At 33.8% G+C, this 20443-nt stretch overlaps 2 protein-coding genes across 3 annotated transcripts in view; one reads left to right on the forward strand and one right to left on the reverse strand.

Annotated features, from left to right (window-relative positions):
* The window catches only part of LOC125845586 (probable E3 ubiquitin-protein ligase BAH1-like 1), a 253315-nt gene that overhangs the window by 75127 nt on the left and 157745 nt on the right, over positions 1-20443 (reverse strand). The gene's annotated exons all lie outside the window — the stretch shown is intronic.
* The window catches only part of LOC125845568 (eIF-2-alpha kinase GCN2), a 55214-nt gene continuing 36661 nt past the window's right edge, over positions 1891-20443 (forward strand). The window contains exons 1-13 of the mRNA XM_049525102.1: positions 1891-2095; positions 4116-4184; positions 4270-4329; positions 4443-4548; positions 8427-8531; positions 8748-9107; positions 9372-9509; positions 9782-9868; positions 10013-10096; positions 10198-10312; positions 13591-13708; positions 19545-19599; positions 19704-19873. Of these exons, the coding sequence (XP_049381059.1) occupies positions 1965-2095; positions 4116-4184; positions 4270-4329; positions 4443-4548; positions 8427-8531; positions 8748-9107; positions 9372-9509; positions 9782-9868; positions 10013-10096; positions 10198-10312; positions 13591-13708; positions 19545-19599; positions 19704-19873 (1598 nt within the window). The 5' untranslated portion in view covers positions 1891-1964. The remainder of the gene's footprint in view (positions 2096-4115; positions 4185-4269; positions 4330-4442; positions 4549-8426; positions 8532-8747; positions 9108-9371; positions 9510-9781; positions 9869-10012; positions 10097-10197; positions 10313-13590; positions 13709-19544; positions 19600-19703; positions 19874-20443) is intronic.

The raw sequence follows: 20443 nt of genomic DNA on the forward strand, positions 1-20443 counted from the left end.
TTAATTAATGTATAATGCTTTTGTTTCAACACTACGATACATTACAATTTTATCATGCATAGTGTATCATGTTCAAATATTAGTTTTGATACATAAACTTAATTAGTTTTGATACTTGATACAAAACTACTACCAAATGTAATCATTTATCATGTATCTAGGTGTGAAAATGTATCTTCTACCTTATTCAAATTTAGAAGGATATGTATCCGTACACAGTACCAAATCATATGTGTGATACATAAACCTTACTATTTTCATAGCTAAACATGTGTAGTAAAAAAATTCATATCTGAATCTGTTGATACTGTCTTTTTCTATTATAGATAGACATCTAAGAAAATGATTAAAAAATTGATACATAACAGCATGTCATGGCTACATAATAGCGATCTTGACACACAACAATGCATCTGAAACTTATTAACTTATATGATGCATTAAAGTGTCACACAAGTATGTATCAAATTCATAAATGGTGATACATAAATGTTATTATCAAAAGCTTGTTTTGTTTAACACAAAATGTGAAGATCTTGCAGCTATGTATTTGATACAATAAATATAGAGCACATTAATACATATATTAAATCATGTATGAACAAATACACAATTATCCATCTCGGAAATGAAATTCAAAAAACGATTACACAACATTATAAAATGTATGAATGATCCATCAAAGCTATGCATCTCTTCAGCCTTTTTGTTTGTTGTATCAATGCATAACATATACATTAAAAATCCAAACTCTTGGTTTCTTCACCTCAACGATGTATCAGATATCCAATTTTTTCCTCAATTCATTGATCTCTAATTCAGTTGCAATGACTGATTTGAGATTCACAAATCAATATTTTGATCAACAACAATTCTATCACTTTTTTGTATCGTTCATATGTCACCTCACTTTCTCAGATATGGGAATGTCTCAACAAGATCGACATGTTCATGGTGTATCCGTACAATTTATCGACAAGTTTGATTCAAAAATTTAGATTTTTTTTTGGAAGAATGGAAAGAAGAATTTAGGGATCTATAAACACATTACATATACATCAAACTAGTAATGTATCAATTTGTAATCAGTAATGTATCACGACTTATTTATGAATATACAAATTCAAAAATTAAAAAGCAGTGGATATACATAACAAATCCAAACAACTTGAATCAAAATGGAAAGGATCTTCGATGAACTTGAAGATTCAAAAGGAAATCGTTTGTCCAACAACAATTCCATCACTTTTGTATCCTTTATAACTCACCTCGCTAACCCAAAATTTGGAAAACAGTTTTTGAATCAAATCTGAAAGGTTTATTCGCTGAATAGGGGGGAGCAATTTGAAATTTGAAATTTTTTCGTTGTGGATTTGCCTCTGTATGATTGAGAGTAAGAAGAAACGTAAACGTAATTTATGAGATTTAATTAGATTTTTAGATTTAATTCCCCTTTTAGCGCGACAGAAAGATTCTTCTTGTATTATAATTAATGTATTCGGATGGTGACTTATGTATCCGAAATGTATAAATTTTAAGAGATTATTGTAATTAGAAAAAAAGTAAGGATATGATGTAATTTATTCTTTACACTATGTGGTTTATGTAAGTTACACTTCATTCACCTTGTAAGTGTGAGCTATTAGAAATACGAGCATTTTTAAGCCAAAAAGTTAAAATTAAGATATTTGAGCCAAACGGTGAATGAATAGTAATTTTGTATGAATTCAAATAGTCTAAAGCAATTTTAGGCCCTTTTCTGTAATTTTTTAAAAATTGCTCATTCTTTCACGGTTTCATTCTAGTTTGTCTCGCGCCCCCATTTCCTTCTATGCAAAATCTCAGAAAAAGGGCTACCGATTGCCTATCTGCCCGATTGAATAGTTTTTTTTCTTTTTGGATCAAATCTAGGCGAATTTAGTTTCAGCTCGTTTTAGGAGTGATCGTTTTAGGCGCGAAGAAGAATGGGGCAAAGTTCAAAGAAGAAGAAGAAGACTGGAGCGGGGCGGCGCAGCAAGGGAAGAACTTCATCCAAAGATCACAACTCGATTGATGAAGATAATTCTGAATTGGTGGCCGAAGAGCTCACTGCATTGTAAGTCATTCTTCAACTTCACTCTATTTAATTCAATTTACAGTATTTGCCATCTTTCTAGTCATGGACATGGGTACTGTGGGTCTGTATGTCGTGTGAATATATGGGGTTAGCATCTGGTATAGACATATTCATGTTTCAATAAGTTTCTAGTGTATTTTAAAACATCTTCACTGAGTACCTATACACATGACATGGGTCTATCAGGGCAAAGGAAAAGTTCATGCAATATATATGTAAAATACATGAGTGTATTATTGTCAATGATTTGATATTTTTTCTATCAAATATATGAGTATGGAATTCTTCATATAAGAATCCCCATGAACCTTAGAATGAATTTTGTAATTTTGGGTAGGACAACTTCTAGTAGTTACTCCTCAATGATCATGTAAAAAATTTTGGTATACCAAACTCAATTATCAAAGGGAACTCCTTATAATTGGAAAATGATTGTAATTAATGATATTTCTTTTGAACTAGCTTTTGCGACATTCCAAAACTCCACTCCTGTAAATTTGTCAATATCACATGTATCACCTGTACTTAAAGGTTGCTAATGAATAGACCTATTGAAAACAATACCTTTATAAGAATTAAAACTGTAGTATTAGGACATAAACAAGTGTCTTTCTGATGTGGCTTAAATGCCCTAGAAAGTGCAGTGGTCGTCATACAAAGAGTAGTTATTTTACCACACGGCTAGTCTAACTTTTTTATAAGGATTATTTAAGAGGGAATATTATCCATGGTGGGACTGAATGTAACCTAAAAGGAACGAACTGCAAATGATATAAAACTATGCAAGCAAGCAATAATGTAGAAGAGATGAACTTTAGGGTATCAATTTTACTGAAACTCTGCAACATGTACGGAAGGACATTAACTTTGGGTCAAGAGAATTCTGTAGAAGGCTACATAGTTGCGCATCAATTTTAATCCAAGATGGTCTATCAGATGATCCAATATCAGTATGGTTTTGTGTTTGACCAAGTGATCTTCATAACCTTGACCTATAAACCAAAATTGTATATAATTCGCCCAAAAGCATAATTGGCACTACTATCTAATTTCATTGTAGTAATTGTTGGTGATGGTGTGGAAGAAAAGATTGACTTTCCTTTAATATGATTTTCAACTATCTTATTTTCACCCATTACAAAAGAAAAGTACTTATCCTTCTTAAAATGAGTGAGTAAACTAGGCAGAGAAACCAGAAACCAACTCACTTTGAAGAAACTAGAGAAATCAGAAATAAATCTTCAGAGTACTAGAATAGGTGTGTAGAGGTAACCAGCAACCAGAAAAACCAGAAATTTTTTGCTGGAACAGTGTATCTCACCGGAACAGTGATCTAATCCCATCGGGATAGTGCTTTGATGGTTGGAATGCAACAGAAGTTTGATGGATGATGTCGGGCTGACGAGACGAACCAGAGAAGAAAATGTTTGCTGAAAAGTGTCTGGAAATTTCCCCAAACGTGACACGCTAGGAGCATGAACTGATGCGCCGCCGGAAACTGCAGACTTGTCGGCGCGTGGAGGCACGTTTGACATCCTTTTCAGTGAGTTTGGGTTGCCGGTCGGTGGGTACGCTATTCAAGTGGGAGGTGTGATTTAGAAGTAGTTTGATATGGCCGATCTGAGCAACCAGATATTAGACTGTCTTCTTTTGTCTGGAAAAGAAAGGGAGAATTAGAGAAGAGACTAAAATCCTAGCTTTGATACCATGTAAAATAAGAAAAGAAGAGAATATGAGGATATGTTCCTTGATTATTCCCTCAAGCCATTGGGGTTTAAATAACCTTGACAGGAATTATGCATAAAGTAAGAAAATATTAGGTTATAATTACATTCCTACAAAATTTTATAATTTATCTAATAATGGGATATGAGAATCATTCTATAAATACTATTTACATAGTATATACTTTTACCATATTTAACACTAACCATTCTTCAATTGATAATTATTCTAGAGAAGTTTTAATTTGCATCTCATTGATTCATAAAATGTTTAGGTGTGCCATATTTCAAGAAGATTGTGAAGTTGTTTCAAAGTCACCTTCACAGATTCATATCAAGCTCAGGTTTTTGGACATCAGAAATACTGATAAAACTCCTCTGTTTTATCTTTCTTTATTTTATACCAAAGTTATAGACATGAATTAACAGGCCATACTCTAAGGATGCTGGCTATGAAGATTCCGATGTGTCGGCTCTTCTTTCAGTGAGGTTAGCAGGCCGCAGTTTTATGCACCTTTTTGTTGCTCTGTTGTCTATAGACTATTCTTCTCTGGGTATTCATTTCTCCTAATTTCATCCTGTCTGCATCCTTTGCATTTTAGGTGTTTGCCAGGGTATCCGTACAAGTGCCCAAAGCTTCAGATAATACCAGAAAAAGGTTTATCCAAAGCTGATGCTAGCAACCTTTTATCATTGCTTTATGATCAGGTAGAGAATGACTTTTAATGTAGTACTAGCACTATGATATTTGCCACTCCTATACTATCCTTGTTATTGTTGATTGAGTCCGACTCCTTTCTTCTATGCTTACTTGGGAGTTGTTGCAGTTAGGAATTTCAAACTGCAACTCCCAGCTAGGTGGAAATAAGCTGATGATTGGCATATTTAATAGGCATAGAGTTTATACTTTATTAAGTTGTGCAGCTAAAGATAAGTATAGGTTGCATGACGATATTCTACTGAATAGACGCAGTAGATGCCAAAAAATGGGAGCTCAAGGGCTGTAGGTTCTGTGAGCTACGATCAATCAACCGAATTGATAAACTACCCCACAACTCCTAATAAAGTTGGGATTGACTACATGAATTCTCTGTTACCATTCCAATTTATTTGTTCAAACGAATTTGAATAGTAGTGCATAGTTGAAAGGTTAACTTGGTTAATTGTTAAAATGGAAGCTGAATCTGCAGGATTGGAATAGATTCATTCAAAAAATACTACTTTTCTTACAAATAATTTGTTTTTTGAAAGGGTTCTCTCTGTATTAATGATTCTCTAAATCTCACATTTATTTCTACAATGACATGCAATTGCAAACCTTAGACGTAATGTAAGTGTAACAACAATAACTAAACCTTAATCTCGACTAGTTAGTATCACATATACAGATCCTTTGCACTATTTTTGTTTTTATTTCTATAGATTTTAGGACTTCTGTGATAATTTTCTTCTATCTGTTTTAGTTTTACCTTGTCCCCTAACACTAGCTTTGAGACAATCAATCTTCACATCAACACCCATCTTGATAGTGTAACGACTTTCAACTATTGTTTTGATCGGCAGTAAAGTAATTATTTCCTCAATCATTGCCTGATACCAACTCAGATGAGCCATCGTCTCTGCCACAATTGTAAATACTTTGAGAGTTGTTAAGTAGCTAATAAAAGGGATGATATGATGGCAACAAACAGTGATAACTCGTGAAGTTATAGACATGATGTGTGTTGTGAGTAGTCCTAATACCCTTTTGAAGAGTAACATGATGATCAATTTCATTTGATGAGTGCTCAACCGAAGTAGGAGATATCTTTGCTGTTGGTAATGAATCATTGGCGAACTTTGTGTACTTGTATAATGACCACACACATCAACTGAATTAGTTAGTGGAGGGTTTGCTTGAGTTGTTTGGAGTAGACTTGAAGAGGAGGAGGTGCTGGACTGGGAGGATTTGGAATTGAAAGAGTCGGAATAGGATGAACTGTGAAGATGACGTTTTGATATAGTGTACTTGGTGAAATGTGTAAGGATTTCTTGGAAAAGATTACAGTTGCTGAGACAATGTACTTATGTGTAGTAGGATCATAACAGTTGTAGGCACTTGTAGCCCTATGGAGTACCTCAAGAAGATACATTTGAGGGACTTTGGTTGAGGTTTGTCATTTTGAGGAATGACTTATGTACAGAACTGGCCGATTCCATCGATTATAAGCAAAAAAAAAGACTTAAAAGAGGTTTTCCAAATCAGAAAAGGTCTTTCTTTTCGTTATTTTTAATCAAAGCCCTCTCTTTCAAGCAGAACACACGTGTTCTTATTCAAATATTTACCTTTCATTTTTTTTTTAAATATAGGATATTTTCTTAACGATATCCAGACTTGGCTTTGTCGATTAGGTCTGAGCATACTACATATCACCGAGGACATGACCTTAGATAGGAGGGTGTTTTTAGTAGCGTATTAGGGTAGAAGGTTAGTAGGTAGTGGAGTGTTGCCTTGCTTTTCAAGGGTTTAGGCTTGTTGGTGTCTGTCGTTGTACTAGCCTTATTCTTGTAGTTCTTGCTTTTGATAGCTATCATCATCTATTTATTGTGTTTCGGTTATTGCACAACTTTTTTTGTTGTTCGTAGTCCTTTCATGTAGGCTTTGCACTGCTTCTCTTATTAGTTGTTATGTTTTCTTCATTGTTTTCTTCTTCTTTATACCTGGATTTGCTCCCCACTTTGTGGGATTTCACTGGGTATGTTGTTGTTGTTGTATACCTGGATTTGCTGCACTTGTTCCGAGGTCTTTTTGGAAACCATCTCTCTACCTCCACGAGGTAGTGGTAAGACATGCGTACACTCTACCCACCTCAGACCCTACTGGTGGGATTTCATCGGGTATGTTGTTGTTTTCTCCAAATGTCCAATCCTGGGTGTGAGGGTGTTAAGTATCCCTCATTGGTGGAGGAAATGAGCTGTTGTCGTCTTATATGGTTTAGAGCAATCCTCACACACTGGGCTCGCTTTTGGGATAGAATTAGACCCAAAGTCCATCTTTCTTACCACTAATGATCTAAGTCTAACTAGAACAACCATACCTTATAGCTGATGATTGATTGCTTTCTCTCTAGTCTGTATTTGGATGACTGGTTTCTTTCTCTCCTCTTCGCGGGCTTTCCTAGTACAAATATCACTATAATTCCGAAGAAAACTTCGACTCTATGATGAAAATATTTTGAGATAATTTATCGTGATATTACGTGCTCACGACAAGTCTAGGTTCTAAGGCTAATATCATTTTTTGTAGGACTACTGAATGTGGCTTCTTAATTGTGTCAATGCTATGTTTTTCTGTGTTTGTACTTGTTCTAGGTGTGTGTTGGTTGTATTAGGATTGTAAGTTTTGGTACCAAAATTGTACATTCTTATTCATCTGTAGAAGTACAAATTTATAGTAGAGAGAAACAAACAAACTAGCAATCAAAATTTTTGATTCTAGGAGATTTGAGAATCAAGGGATGATTTTGTTTGATCTAATTTCCTAAACAATTTAATAGCATATCAGATCAATTTAGATCCTACAAAATCAGATCTGATTCATAGTCATATATTCACAAATCAACAAGGATGATAATCTTTGATCTATTTTCTATTGCTGTGTGGCCTCAATAATAAGCACAGTTATCACAAAAAGTAGACTTAATGAGAAGCATGAACTCTATTACTCGTAACATAGAGTCATAGACATCATGCAGTTCTAAAAATGGTGTTGTGTAGGAGAGACACAATTCCGGTGTTTCTCATTGCTCACATTTGTCTTAGTGAAGGTTAGTTTCTCATTGGTCCAAGGAGATTCCTTTCTCAGTATATCAACTGACAGATTTCTATACAACATTCCTGTACTTAAATCTGTGAAACTCCTGCTTGTAGATCAATGAGTCTGGATGTTTTATTACAGTTACCTTTCCCTCTACTTATTGTCCCCTTTAGTCAAATGCATAATGGACTTTGTGACTTTCTGTGAATCATTTCATGCAGAATGTTCTACTGGCCTATACTCACATACATGGTTAAAGTAAATGATAATTTTCTTGCTTTACTAAAGTAATGTTGGCTACTAACAAGTATTTGACGTGCTCATGTTTTTTCTATGGCCTTTATTCTAATTATACACTGAGTTGCTTGGTTAATACCTAAAAACTTCTGTGTTATCTCACTCAGTGTTGTCAACGGTGCATTTAAGGTGCGCTTAAGAGTTAAGCCCTGAAGCTCAGGGTAGGCGCTTGACCTCGCTTAGGCTGTGCTTCAGTGTAGGCAAGGTACTAAAGTGTGCGCCGTATTGCCCATACGTTCTATCTTCATTAGAGCGGTACTAAACATTACATATGATTGGCAAAATGATATATTTGTTGTTAAGGAAATCCTTGTGAATGAAGATGTTACTTTTTTCTTGCATTACCTATGTATTTGAAATTTTTCTTTGTTGCGCCTTTGTTAACTAAAACTCACACTTCAATAGTGGTTAAAGTCTCGATGGACCTGGAATGCTTTTTAACGGTTTTACCTTTCAGAGCACGAACCTCACTGATAACTTTTAAACTATCCAGGCCAGTTCTAATACTCGAGAAGGGCGTGTAATGATCTACAATTTGGTTGAAGCTGCTCAAGAATTCTTGTCTGAAATTGTTCCACAGGAACGTCTGCATGGATCTGTGAGCTTTCTTGCTTTCAGCATTCCTTTAATAACTGCTCCAAAGTAGAGGAGCATGGGAAGCAACATAGCTTCTCTCCTGTTTGTTTTAGCTGTATAAGCTAATGGTCCTATTGATGCAACTCCGTTGTAGTTGGAAATTCATTATGCGTAAAAGGTTGATACCATTATCCTAGAGATACTTGGAATTTGACCAAGTGCATTTTATTTGTTTTAGGTTTCATGCCAGACGGCAGATATTACCAGCCAATTGACGTATAAGGATGGGACAGTTTCATCCGGTGATACCTGTTCTTTTGGTGGACCATTTGTATATGGCTTTGTCGATCTTTTTAGTGGCTCAGGTGAGTCGTGGCATGTATCAGCAGGTCTCAACCATGAATATGACAATCAGCCGAAGAAAATTGACCAAATTGTGAAGCCAGCATTGAATCAAGCAGCTAAGCAAGAATCTTTGCGTAAAGCTGAAATGAAATTAGATGCTCTTGAAGAGGAGAGTGAAGGCGAAAGTAAATGTTGTAGTGATTTGAGTAAAAGTCATACGGATGAATCAATCGAAGACCATGTCATGTGCAAGGTAAAATTAATAAAAGAAGTTTCATTTTTGAAATGGAAAATTTCATCCATATTAGTGACAGAGTAGTTTTTTTCAGGATTGTACAGAATCAGCTCAAACCACCGACATATTAGTCTTTTTTCCTTTTTCTATCTCTTGATATCAATGTACTAATATCCATTTCTAGCTATTTTATTTTTATGGGCTAGCTCAATCTATTGCTGACGTTAGGGAGATTTTGTTCATCTTGAAGGATCTTCCCTCTAACATCTGACTGTCTTACAGAATATTTTTCTGGAAGGGAATCTATCAGACTGTGGTGATGCTCAGCGGGAAACTGAACCTGAACCTTCAGAACTGGTGACCTCTGGATCTCTGGTTCATGACCATTTACCCAACACCCTAGAAAAAGACCTCATTCTGGTACTTCCCTCTAAATAGTTACTTAGCATTCTTTTGATAGTACAGGTGAGAATTTTTGAAAGCTGGAAACAAAACTAAAGCATCTTTAGTTATTTTATGGTTTTGGTTTGGAAGATAACAGGACAGAATGGAATATAGGTAGTACATTTGACTCTTGGTTTGGTAGAGTATGAAAAGATCCTGGTTTAAACTTCTCTTCCTGAGCTGTCTTCCGCTTTTTATGAAGTCTTTCAACATAAACTATAACAATGCTCTAAACATTGCTTCTGAAGGCACACTTGCTTCGGCTTGCCTGCGGCCCTAAAGGACCACTATCCGATGCTTTGCCAGAAATAACATCAGAGCTCTTTGACCTTGGTGTATGATCATCTTAATCTAGTTCTTTGTTATTATTCTATGCTTACTTTTTGTTCCTCATTTAATTTTGTGTCACTAGGTCATTACTACCTCAATTAGATCTGATAGAAAAAATGGATGCCTCTGCAAATGATTTTATCTTTTAGATTGTCTCCAAACGTGTACAAGATCTGGCAACCAAACCTTCAATCTTTGATGGGACTTTTGATAATATTTTTCAAGCATATAAGGTAAGGGTTTATTGTTCTTTTCTTGAGTGGCTTTTTTCTGCTTCAGTTGTACGCCCATGTGATTGACAGTAATAATAATTTCAAACGAATGAATTAAAAAGGTGTCATCAAAGCTGTCACAATTTTGGAAAGCTTCATCTGAATTCGAAGGGCAGAATTCTTCACCTCCTCAAAACTCACGATATTTAAATGACTTTGAGGAGCTCCAACCCCTAGGTGAGTATTTTTTTTTTCAGAATCCCGCTCATGTGATTTCCCCTTGTTTATCTTCTTTAAATATTTATTCGATTTGCTGCACAGCTGCAGTCTCATTCTACAATTGATGTCTTCAATAAAAAATGCCTAATAGACATCCTAGTATGCATTGTGTTGCATTTTATATGAGGGAAGCCTATTGCTAGAATGACATGAGAGTAGTTATTTAAATCTGAAGACTAACCAAGTGTGCGGAAAACGTAACCACTGTCAACTTTGTGCAGTAGAGAAAAAAACACTTTCTGAGAATAAGAATAGGAGCTCAGTAACAGAAGTTATATGGAGACAAGGAACTCATGTTATGCCAAATAGGCAAGTTAATTGTTATGCTAACTTACAAGTATGATAAGAAATGTTCTAGAGGTTAGATTGTAAAACCAGTTTGTTGATCTATCCTAGCTAACAACTCGCCAGCACTTTTATTATTTAATTAGTCTCTGGGCACACTGCCTTGTGTATGGACGTTATACCACTGATTATAAAATTTTAAAAGTGACATAGATATTAGTTATTATATTATATAATAAAAAGTAATTTCCCGAAATTGATGAGTTCTAGTCCTAGGTTGAGAAAGAAGAAATCCTGCCCCACAGAAGTCCTTGGAGATGCCATATTGCAATTTAGTTATATGGTTTGTATTTGTTTTAAAAGTCCAGAGTCCAGACAGAATAGATACAACATGTTGACTTATATTCTCATCGCCCGTAACAATATTTTACTTCTTCATTGACTTTGAGACTTCTTTGTGAAACAATTTGTAAAGAGAAGCCTGCACAGCTCTAAGAACATTCAACAATATCTTCAATGTGAGGAACATTAGTACATTACAGTTATGAATGGACAATAATTTAATGCCTTTCTGTAACAAAAATATCTGTGTGAGATGATATGTCCGTTGGATGATACCACAAAACCTTTTCGCTTGTATCACTGTCTGTCTCTTCAATCTCCTTCTGTTGCAGCTGATAATTGAAATTATTCAGAAAGTATTAGGAAGGGTTAAAGAACGCTACAAGCATATGAACATACTACTGATTGCTAAAGCACTAAGCAAACATACTTGCATAAAAATGCAAAATAATACTGATAAAAATCATAAGGCAAGAGAAAACATTGGATAATGATAACACTTTTTACCTCTTAGTTTTCTTGCTTTTATCACTTCTCCAATCTTAACATATGATAAGCAGACTCAAAGTCCTAAGCCTACTATTTCTGTTAGAGAAATGTCCATCCATATATCTACATCGATTCCTCTAACTCTAATGGAGGTTCTCTCCATGTTATACTTCCATAATCACCATCAGTCTCATTCTCAGAAGGTCAAATTGTGTCTGAAGATTTCTTCTAGTTAGAGGTGGAGCTACATTGTTCTAACTTCTAAGGGTGGTCAGGCAAACACCCTTTGACGAAAAATTGTACCATGTATATAGATAAAAATCTTATTCTAGATGGACATATACTACGTTTTGAACACCCTGGACAAGATTAGGTGAGGTAGCCTAGTGGTTGAGGGTGTTCAGAAATTGCTATCAATCGCCAGCAAACGAGCGGGCTTGACGCGGGTTCGATCCGCAGTTGCAATTTTTTTAGGTTCTATTCTTATAATTATAAGGTTGTATAGCCAGTCCACTTTTTTCCTTTTAAAAATCAAAATCACAATGTCCAATTGGATTCCCCGTATCTTTGACTTTTTCTTAAAAAAAAAAAACCAAAACTTAAAAGCAAATGTTTCATTTGAAGTTAATTATAAGCAAATTCTCAAAGCTCTCAACAATTTTACCAAAATCGTTAGCTAAAAAGCTCTCATGAATAATGTTTTGGTTCTACTCTCCATTCTATGTGTCTTGTTGTTAGTGTTGTCATTGATGGAGGCCGATGAAAGTGTAAAACCTAAAAGTGATTCAATTCTAGGTCAATTTCTCTGTAATTTTTTTTGGCTATGTACGTTCTCTTCATTTAAAATTAAATATGAATAGTTTTTGTGTTCTTTTTAATGATAATTAAAGTTAAATATTGTGTAGTTTGATTTAAAAAAATTTCGGTGCACCCATTTCAAAAAAAATAAAATTTACTTGTATTGAGTAGTTTGATTTATAAATTTTCGATAAACCTAAGCATTATATTTATTGATTCAAAATATGAACACCCTTCGTGAAATTCCTGACTACGCCACTGCTTCTAGTCATATGAGGTTCTACCTCTTTTTTTTTCTTTTTGCATGTATCCACTTTCCCTCTCCATTTCTTCTTAATTGGCACATTCAATTTATTGCATGAGTGTGCCTTCTGAGAACACACATCAAAAACCATCCATACAACTCATTTAATAAATAAAATATTAAAAAGAAATAAAGAATGTCTTCACGAAATAGTATCCAACGATTGATCCATCTAGTAATTTTAGAAGTTGATCGAAATAATCGTTGACTTTCTATTCATTTCTTCCCCAACCTTCACCCTGTTGTCTCCCCCTATATATATATATATATATATATACACACACACACTACTACTATCTTGTTTTGGAAGAAGGATCTATAACTGCCAAATTACTATGTCATAATATCTATTTGTGAATCCCAAAAGAGTTGAATACATTCTCAATAAATTACCTTATGCATTGCAAGACTAACATGGTCCTTTATTAAAAGGTCTTAAAAATCAATAGTTCTTGATACTTGAAAAGTTTTGGAAACGGAAATCTTTTCATCTTCCTCCTTTAATTGTGTTGTGAGAAATATAGGATAAAAATATTATTGGATTGTTGTATCTACATTATTACATAGAGACCCTTTTTTTCGACACTACTAAATGATGGATACATGACTGGGTTGTACAGTTTCTTTTGTAATTCTAAAACAGAATGTTGGTAGTCTGCTTTTTCCTTGATTTAGAAGCGCATTCATCCTTGTATAGAGGATTGGTTAAGCTTCACCAATAATAGTTTGTCTCTGCAACAATACTTTTTTTTAATAAACTTGGGAATGAGGTCCCTTTTGGCATTTCATACCCATTTATCATATCAAATGGAATAGGCTTAGACCTGGACCAAAAGATAGTGGCCTGCAATGAGTTGAGTTTGGGATAACTTGATTTAGTTAACAATATCATTCACAGCGTTGTTGCACACTCAAAGTTCTGAGGCTGCTTGGTTTGAAATGCGTAATAACTATTCAATTCTTTCATGTGCGTACTTGTGCTGGTATAAAAATGTTCTCCTCATTATTTACATTCTAGGTCAGGGTGGGTTTGGTCACGTTGTGCTATGCAAGAATAAGCTTGATGGGAGGCAATATGCCATGAAGAAGATTCGATTAAAGGACAAGATTTTGCCTTTAAATGACCATATAGTGAGGTCTGTATCCGACGTTTTTTCTGTTGAAATTAGTCTGACTTTTTGTGCAGAAAACTAACTAGCATTCAATGTTAAACCTTGGTGCTGGAAAGTTAGTACTGTGCTTCATCTTTGTTATTGTCATTGCTCGTTTACATGCTTATTCCTTTCTACAAATGCAATTGTTATACTTACGGCTTGTTTTGAGTTTTTTTTTTACCTGATTTGATCAGTAATTCTGATTAAATCGTTATTATAATTGAACTGGTATTTATGTTATCGTTATTATAATTGAACTGCTGTTTATGTTAGGAACAAAAACTATTTTAGTAGATAATCAATTTTTCAGTTAGTGGAAATTGATTAACTTTTGATTAATTACTTTACAACTGCTTTTTTAAATTACCGAAAAGGGCCAAAACTGCCTTGGATCTATTGGGTTTGGTATAAAAATGTCCTCTGTTCACCTATTGAGCCAAAAATGCCCTTGCCCTTTTTTTGGCCTGAAAATGCTCTAAAGCCTAACTGACGATTTAAAATAAAATGGAAAATCCCAAAAACTGCCCCTGATATATTGGATTTGGTTAAAAATGCCCTTCGTTAACCAAATATCAAATCAAATGACCCACCCACATCTATCTAAAGATCCAACCTACCACAAGATCTAAACCCGAATTTAATAACAAAACCCCACACACCCGATCTGTTTCCTTCTTTTTTGTCACCATCCTTCAGCCAACTTGCCTTAGCCTTCTGTCTGAGGACTGAATCTTGCAACTTCAGGAAGTGAACATATTTGGCCTTAGCCTCATTCAAGGCAGCCGTTTGACCAAGAAAATTATTGGATATCAGAGCCATTTCCAAATCAGCAATCTGTTTCTCCACCCTCTTAGGCTCCTCATATGTATCTCCAAATGTCTGTCTTGACCAAAGTCCAAACACTCATTCTTTTGATAGTCCTTTAAAGGTTCTGATGTAATATGCACATTGGATTGCCAGCCACAAGTTCTTGCCAGACTTCAACCATAAGTAGAAAACTTTGGGAAATTTTCATAACTAACAAGCTTTAAGAAAAATCAGGACTGGTGCCATCCACGCTTCTACTGACTACTGAAAGTGGAAGTTCAAGCTTTGAAGCTCATTTTCCAGCATTCCTTTCAATTCAAATATTACAATTTTATGAATGGAAAATCAAAATAACAGCCATAGCAGATTCGGGGATGAAAGTGTCCTTCAACAGAAGGCGAACACCTAACTTAGATACCTATAGTATCTCCTGAAAAAACATAATTTTATAAGGCTTTGGGCCGTCCAACATTCATTTAGCATAACACCTTTTGTTTACACATAAGCATTTTAAATTATTTATAAACATGTGTACAAATGTAAAAAATCACTTTCGAAATCAAATTAACGTCAGAAAAACATAAAGTAGTCTAAAGAATGTAATTTGCATAGTCAACATATCATTTGATAATATTCATAACTAAGCAATGCAAGCACATGCTTGTCCCCACATACAATTTGCAAAAGGTCACCAAACACTTGAAAAATATTTTTGTGCATTTCATCAATTACTTGGAAATATGCATTTTGAAGGGAACAAAATTAGAGGGTTCGATCTCCAGTTACTTCATATCCTTCCGAGCATAAAGACTTGATGGAAAACTTTCAATATTCAACTAGCATGGTCAATCTATAAAAATATTACATAAAGAGGTGAGTCATTCTCACAAATGAGGAAAATTTGAGTCCTACGTATAGTATTGTTTTATACATATTTTACATAGATTATAACAAACTAATTAAATATTTTATATATGACATCATAAATTAGTTGTGCGCACCCAAAGGGTAGCGGCTGCGGATTTCCCTTGTCATAAAAAAAATCATAAATTAGCTTTTTTAAATAGACAATTTGAATAAAATATTAAGAAATTCTTTGAAAGAACTTACTGGAGGTGAAAGGCTTGTAGGCTCCAAGTTTTAGTATCTCACTTCTTAGCTATCGATCACATGAATGGTTTATATATGATGGTATCGGTTGTTTGGGAGCATCCCCCAATGCTTGGTTTTAGGTAGGTTAAGTGAGCTTTATAGGTGTCAATCACTTACTTCTTGACTGTCTGTTTTCTTTTATACTAGTTTTGATACACGTGCATTGCACGTGAATATCAAATCATGTAGTACATTATTTTTAAAATAATGTCAATATTATTAAACCAATTATTTAAGTAAACAATTATAAATGAGATAAAAAGTATAAGTTTATATGAATAATTGATGTAAACTTTCTTATGATTACTAAGTGTGTCCATATTGAAATTTGTGAAATCAATATCCCAATAACATTTATATTTATTCTATTTATAATATTAAATATAATATAAAACTTAGATATAGATAAGGTGACGTGATAGTTTTCTATAACCTCCAATTACATTTCCTTCTTTTTGACAGTTTTCTCATTTTAAAATCAATTGTGATATGTAAAAATAAAAAAGAGACTTACAATCTCTTAATTACACCTATTAAATATACCTTCTCCTCCCTCCCCTATAATTCATTGCTTAGTTATTGTTGTATTATTGGAGTTCCAACTTTTAGTACAATATAAATAAATATAAATATAAATATATAATATAAAAGTATAATAAATTGAGTGTCTTCAGTTTGAGTACTATATTAATTTAACATTCAAGTTAGGGGGTGTTCCAATTCCACTGAACTTTTAACTCACTGAACAACTACAAATAACACTTGAATAAGAATAGAAATCTGAGCAAATTCATAGTTTAAAAATGTGAGGAAACCCTTGAATTTATGGCCAAAAGGGTAGTACAAACATGTGCTAATTACGCCTTATCAAAAAAGTCACAATCTTTTGGAAATGTCACAAGTTATAACCCTTTGGAAAAGTCACAATCCTTCAATGTAAAAAGGTGTCTGTTTTTAATGTAATATAATATAATATATAAATAAATAAATATAATCTAATATGAAATATAGTATATGTACTAAATTTGGTGTTTTTAGAAGAAGAATAGAAAAGTTAGAAAATTCGTAGTTTAAAAATGTGAGGGCACCCTTTATTTATAGCCAACAAAGAGTAGAATGAACATATGCTTATTGTGCCTTATCAGAAAAGTCACGACCCTTCAGAAATGTCACAATTCATAGAAAAAGTCACAACTCTTCGAAAAGTGACAATCCTTCAAAAAAGTCACAACTCTTTAAAAATGTCACAATCTTTTGGAAAAGTCATAACCCTTCAATGTGAAAAGGTGTCTTCGTTTAATATAATATATATAATATAAATAAAAAATGTAATATGCAATATAGAATATGATTGAATTTAGTGTTCTAAGAAGAAGAAGAAAAATAGAAAACTTAGAAAATTTGTAGTTTAAAAATGTGAGAGAATCCCTCTATTTGTAACCAACATAGAATAGGATGAACATGTGATTAGTGTGCCTCAGAGAAGTCCCAACCCTTTAGCTAGATCACAACTCATTGGAAAAGTCATAACTCTTTGGAAAAGTCATAACTCTTCGGAAAAGTCATAACTCTTAGGAAAAGCCTCAACCCTTCGAAAAAGTCACAACTTTTCTGAAAAGTTACAAGCCTTCGGAAAAGACACAACTCTTTGTAAAAGTAACAACCCTTCAGAAAAGTCAAAGTTTTTTGAAAAAATCATAACTCTTCGAAAAAGTTAAAACCCGTCAGAAAAGTCAGAACCCTTCAGAAAAGTCACAACTCTTGGAAAAAGTCACATTCCTTCAATGTGAAAACATGTTTTCTTTTAATATATGTTATAATATAATATATATATAAATAAATATAGTATGAAATATAGAATATGTGCAAAATTGGGTGTTTTAAGAAGAGGAAGAATAGAAAACTTAGATATTTCTGTGAGAGAACCCCTCTATTTATAGCCAACAAATGGTAGTATGAACATGTGTTAAGAAAAATCACAATCATTCGGAGAAGTCACAACCCTTCAGAAAGGTCACAACTCGGAAAAGTCATAACTCTTTAAAAAAATCACAACCCTTCGAAAAAGTCACAACTCCTTAGAAGTCACAACCTTCAATGTGAAAAGATGCCTGCTTTTAATATATATATATATATATATATAAAAGATGTGCTAAATTGGGTGTTTTAAGAAGAAGAATAGGAAATTCGTAGTTTAAAAATGTGAGGGAACCCCTCTGTTTATAGAAAACAAAGAATAGTATGAATATGTGCTTATTATGACTTATCATGAAAGGCACAACCCTTTGGAAAATTCACAACCCTTTGAAAAAATCAGAATACATCAGAAAAGTCACAACCTTTTAAAAAAGTCACAACCCTTCAGAAAAGTCACAATCCTTCAATGTGAAAATTTGTCTTATTTAAATATATTTTATAATATAAATAAATATAGTATGAAATATAGAATATGTACTAAATTGGGTGTTTTAAGAAGAATAGAAAACTTAGAAAATTTGTAGTTAGTATGAACATGTTCTCAAAAAAGTCATAAACCTTTAGAAAAGTCACAGCCCTTCAGAAAGGTCAAAACTCATCGAAAAAGTCACAACTCTTTGGAAAAATGAAAATCCTTTGGAAAAGTCACAACTCCTTAATGTGAAAAGGTGTCTTCTTTTAATATAATATAAATATATAATAAATAAATATAATATGATATGAAATATAGAAGATGTACTAAATTGTGTGTTTGAAGAAGAAGAATAGAAAACTTAGGGAATTCGTAGTTTAAAAATGTGAGGGAACCCCTCTATTTATAAACAATAAAGGGTAGTATGTATAAGTGCTTATTGTTCCTAATCAGAAAAGGCACAACCCTACATAAAAGTCACAACTTATCGAAAAAGTCACAACTTTTTGAAAAGGTTACGACCTTTCAAAAAAGTCACAACCCTTCAATATGAAAACGTGTCCGCTTTTAATATATTTTATAATATAAATAAATAAATAAATGTAATACAATATAAAATATACAAGATATACTAATTTGGTGTTTTAAGTTGGGGTGTTTTAGTAATTTAACATTCAAGTTAGGGAGTTCATGCCTTTAAGATAGTATAGATAGATAGATAGATAGATATAGATAGAAGATAGATTAGTCTGCTTTTGTTCTTACGCAGCTCAGCAGTGCTTGTACTTGGAAGCTAGTTGGCCTTATCTAATTTAACATTTCTGGGACTGTTCCTCCTATAACCTACATGGCTCCTGCTATGCTGATTTTCTTTTTCCATCTTGGTTATATCTTCAGTTTCATGTTTACACACACACAGGCACACTCTCTTCCATATCTTTCTTCTCTTTTTTCGTACAATCTAGTGTTCCTACAACTTTTCATTTGTTTCCGTTATACTTGCCAAGCAAGGTTTGTTACAGAGTCTCTTCATGATTAATTTGATACTTTGGCTGTGACTTGGTAGGTGAGAGGAAAAAAAGAAAAAGCTTTTGTGCTTCTTGGTGTATTAACTGTGCAATATAAGCAATGAGCCCTATGCGGATTTTCTTATGAATTTCCATTTCCCAAGGGATTATTGATGAGATGGTTTCGTGATCATGAATAAGCATGTGGTAGTACCCACATTACCTTCTGATATGATTCTTGTTCTTATTTTGTATCTTATTCCTTCTGCATGTTCACATAATCCTCTTTGATGTTTCATGTTAGCCATTGTCTGTATTTATCATTGTCCATCACATGCTCTATATGTCAGTAGAAACTGCTTGTTGCAGAGTTCCTTTTACTGAATACCAAAATCAATTTTTTTTTTTCGCTAAATACTTGACATTGTGTTATTTCAAGAAGTTTCTCCTTTCATTTATTCAGGGAAGTTGCCACACTTTCCCGGTTGCAGCATCAACACATTGTTCGTTATTACCAGGTATCTGATATAAAAGAATTCATCTTGTGCAAGCATTTGGAATCCATTGTTCGATGTCAATGGCTCCTATGATGTTTAAATGATCTATTACTCAAACATTTCAGGCATGGTTTGAAACAGGCATCACTGTCTCCTGTGATGATTCCAGCTGTGGTTCCAGAACAGTAGTAAGCTCTAGTTTCACCTATGTGGATGGGAGTGTGTCGGACCATCTTGGACAGGAGAATAAGCTTGAGTCGACTTACCTATATATCCAAATGGAATACTGCCCAAGGTTCTTTCTTTCCTTTCTTATCTATTAGATTTTCTGCATCCCCTTCCCATTTCCTTTCTTTTCTAAAGGAAAGATCCGCTTATCTTAAAATCAGCCAAAAAAAGTTAAAGGGATGAGAATCAAGAGCCTACCCGAGTTAAACTAAGAAAAAACTGGGAGAGCCTACGCGTACTGTTTTTACTTCATAATCTTCCTTAATCCTTCAAATCATTTGTTTTTCTTTTGAATTTTCATCTAATCTTCCAGTACTCATCGCCTTCTCTTATTTTCTTTAACTTAGATGGTGTTGCTTGTCTTCCATTTGCAGGATTTAATTATATCTCCTGCCTTTTCATATCCTTTCTCTGGGATTCTTATTGTTTCTTGAATAGAGCAAGTGACTTCCTCATTTTAGCTAAGCTCTGCCTTTTTTTGCCTATAGTACGTGCAACCACTAGAGATCTATTTTTCATAAAGAAGATAAAGTTGGTCTCACAAGTGTCATGCTCGTTAGTATCACAACAAACCTGGGAAAATTGAAATAAGTTACATCTTAAAGCAAGAGAATGGACAAATGCTACAAACAAATCT

Source organism: Solanum stenotomum, chromosome 11 (genome assembly GCF_019186545.1).
Source record: "Solanum stenotomum isolate F172 chromosome 11, ASM1918654v1, whole genome shotgun sequence".
Taxonomy (NCBI): Eukaryota; Viridiplantae; Streptophyta; class Magnoliopsida; order Solanales; family Solanaceae; genus Solanum; species Solanum stenotomum.